Source organism: Hipposideros armiger, unplaced genomic scaffold (assembly GCF_001890085.2).
Source record: "Hipposideros armiger isolate ML-2016 unplaced genomic scaffold, ASM189008v1 scaffold_781, whole genome shotgun sequence".
NCBI classification, from domain to species: Eukaryota; Metazoa; Chordata; class Mammalia; order Chiroptera; family Hipposideridae; genus Hipposideros; species Hipposideros armiger.
In genome coordinates, this window is record NW_017732131.1 from 7,146 (window position 1) to 9,047 (window position 1,902).

At 39.1% G+C, this 1,902-nt stretch overlaps 1 protein-coding gene across 1 annotated transcript; it reads left to right on the forward strand.

The window, feature by feature from the left end:
- The first annotated feature begins 283 nt into the window (after positions 1 to 283).
- On the forward strand, positions 284 to 1,252 carry LOC109374046 (olfactory receptor 8B3-like). The gene has a single exon (XM_019628317.1). It carries the CDS (start codon positions 284 to 286, stop codon positions 1,250 to 1,252), a length of 969 nt encoding a protein of 322 aa, XP_019483862.1.
- The last annotated feature ends 650 nt before the right edge of the window (positions 1,253 to 1,902 follow it).

A 1,902-nucleotide genomic window follows, 5' to 3' on the forward strand; every position in this document is an offset into this window, starting at 1 on the left:
CAACCTTCCCTCTGTACACTCAGTTGGTGATGCCCTTTGCTATATTTATCTTATTAAGGGAAATAATATTTCCAAAAAATTGGAAATAGCCTTCCACTAAGTTTAAGTTAGAGTCACTCAGTATCATGGTAATGGTAAAGGTAGATAGTATGGGTCCATATTGGGCTAGTCTCAAGCATTCACAGGGTGTACACTCACTTGTAGGATGAGATATTACAGGAAGATATGAGTTGTTCTCCTCGTAACCCTTTTCTCCTGTGTCCACAGATGTCCTTGGAGAAGAATGGCTGTTGGAAATGGCTCGATTGTGACTGAATTTATTCTCATGGGTTTAACAAACCAACCAGAGCTCCAACTCCCCCTGTTCTTCCTCTTTCTAGTAATGTATATAGTCACTGTGTTGGGAAATTTGGGTTTGATAACTCTAATTGTGTTAAATTCACACCTACACACTCCCATGTACTTTTTCCTCTTTAACTTGTCTTTCATAGACTTCTGTTATTCTTCTGTGTTTACACCCAAAATGCTGATTAACTTCACATCAAAGAAGAACATTATCTCCTACATGGGATGCATGACCCAGCTCTACTTTTTTTGTCTTTTTGCTATTTCTGAATGTTATGTGCTGACTTCAATGGCCTATGATCGTTATGTGGCCATCTGTAACCCACTTTTGTATAACAGTGCCATGTCCCCTAAAGTGTGTTCCAACCTTATGCTTGGTTCATACTTGATGGCATTTTCTGGTTCTATGGCCCACACTGGGTGCATGCTGAGACTGACTTTCTGTGATGCAAACACCATCAACCATTATTTGTGTGACATCCTCCCTGTGCTCCAGCTCTCCTGTACCAGCACCTACATCAATGAGCTGGTAGTTTTCATTGTAGTGGGCATTAATATCATTGTGCCTAGTCTGACCATATTTGCCTCTTATGGCTTCATCCTCTCCAGCATCCTACACATCAGCTCCAAGGAAGGCAGGGCCAAAGCCTTCAGCACCTGCAGTTCCCACATCATTGCTGTTTCTCTGTTCTTTGGATCATGTGCGTTTATGTACCTCAAACCATCTTCTGCTGGGTCTATGAATGAGGGAAAGATCTCTTCTGTCTTTTACACCAATGCAGTTCCCACGATGAATCCTCTAATCTACAGCTTAAGAAACAAAGACATTAAACTTGCCCTGAGAAAATTTCTGAATAGGAGAGAGTTTAGATCAGAAAATAGTATCTTTTTGTGCAGTTCATCATAGGACATCTTCATTCTTTGTGTTTAATTAAAATAATTGTATTGCCAGTCTTTGATCTTATTTTTTTCTTCTCATGTTGAAGGAAATTTTTGTTTTTTCTCAATAACTTATTTTCACTTTTTCTAGAGTATGTTTTTGTTTTCCTCATCATTTCCACAATTTATTTTCTTCATCTTTTTTCCCACTTTGGAATAATATTAAGAAAAAAAATTTTATGATTTTTTTTTTCTTGGAACTCATTTCTCTCTGGAAATAAAAGACTTGCTTATAATCAAACCTAGGATCATCAGATGACATGGTGTCACGGGATGTTTTATCTGCCACTTGCCATTGGAAGCATGAATAAGACAATGTGTTTCTACTCCCATCTTTACAGCCTGCACTGAGCAAGAATATGTCTCCTTTATGCCAAACATAAAAGGTTCCCTAAAAACTGTCAAGTATAATCCAATCAGTAAACAAATATTTCCTTTGGCATAGAGCTGTCTTACCTTTGAACACTCAACCCTACACATAACAGGTGGTTAAAATATATTTATTGGGGCCAGCCAAATGGCGCAATGGTTAAGAGCTAGCTTGGGACGCGAGAGGGCCCCAGTTCGGATCCCACATATGAGGGCCAGTGACACTGCCCTCTACAGCTAAGATGCTGA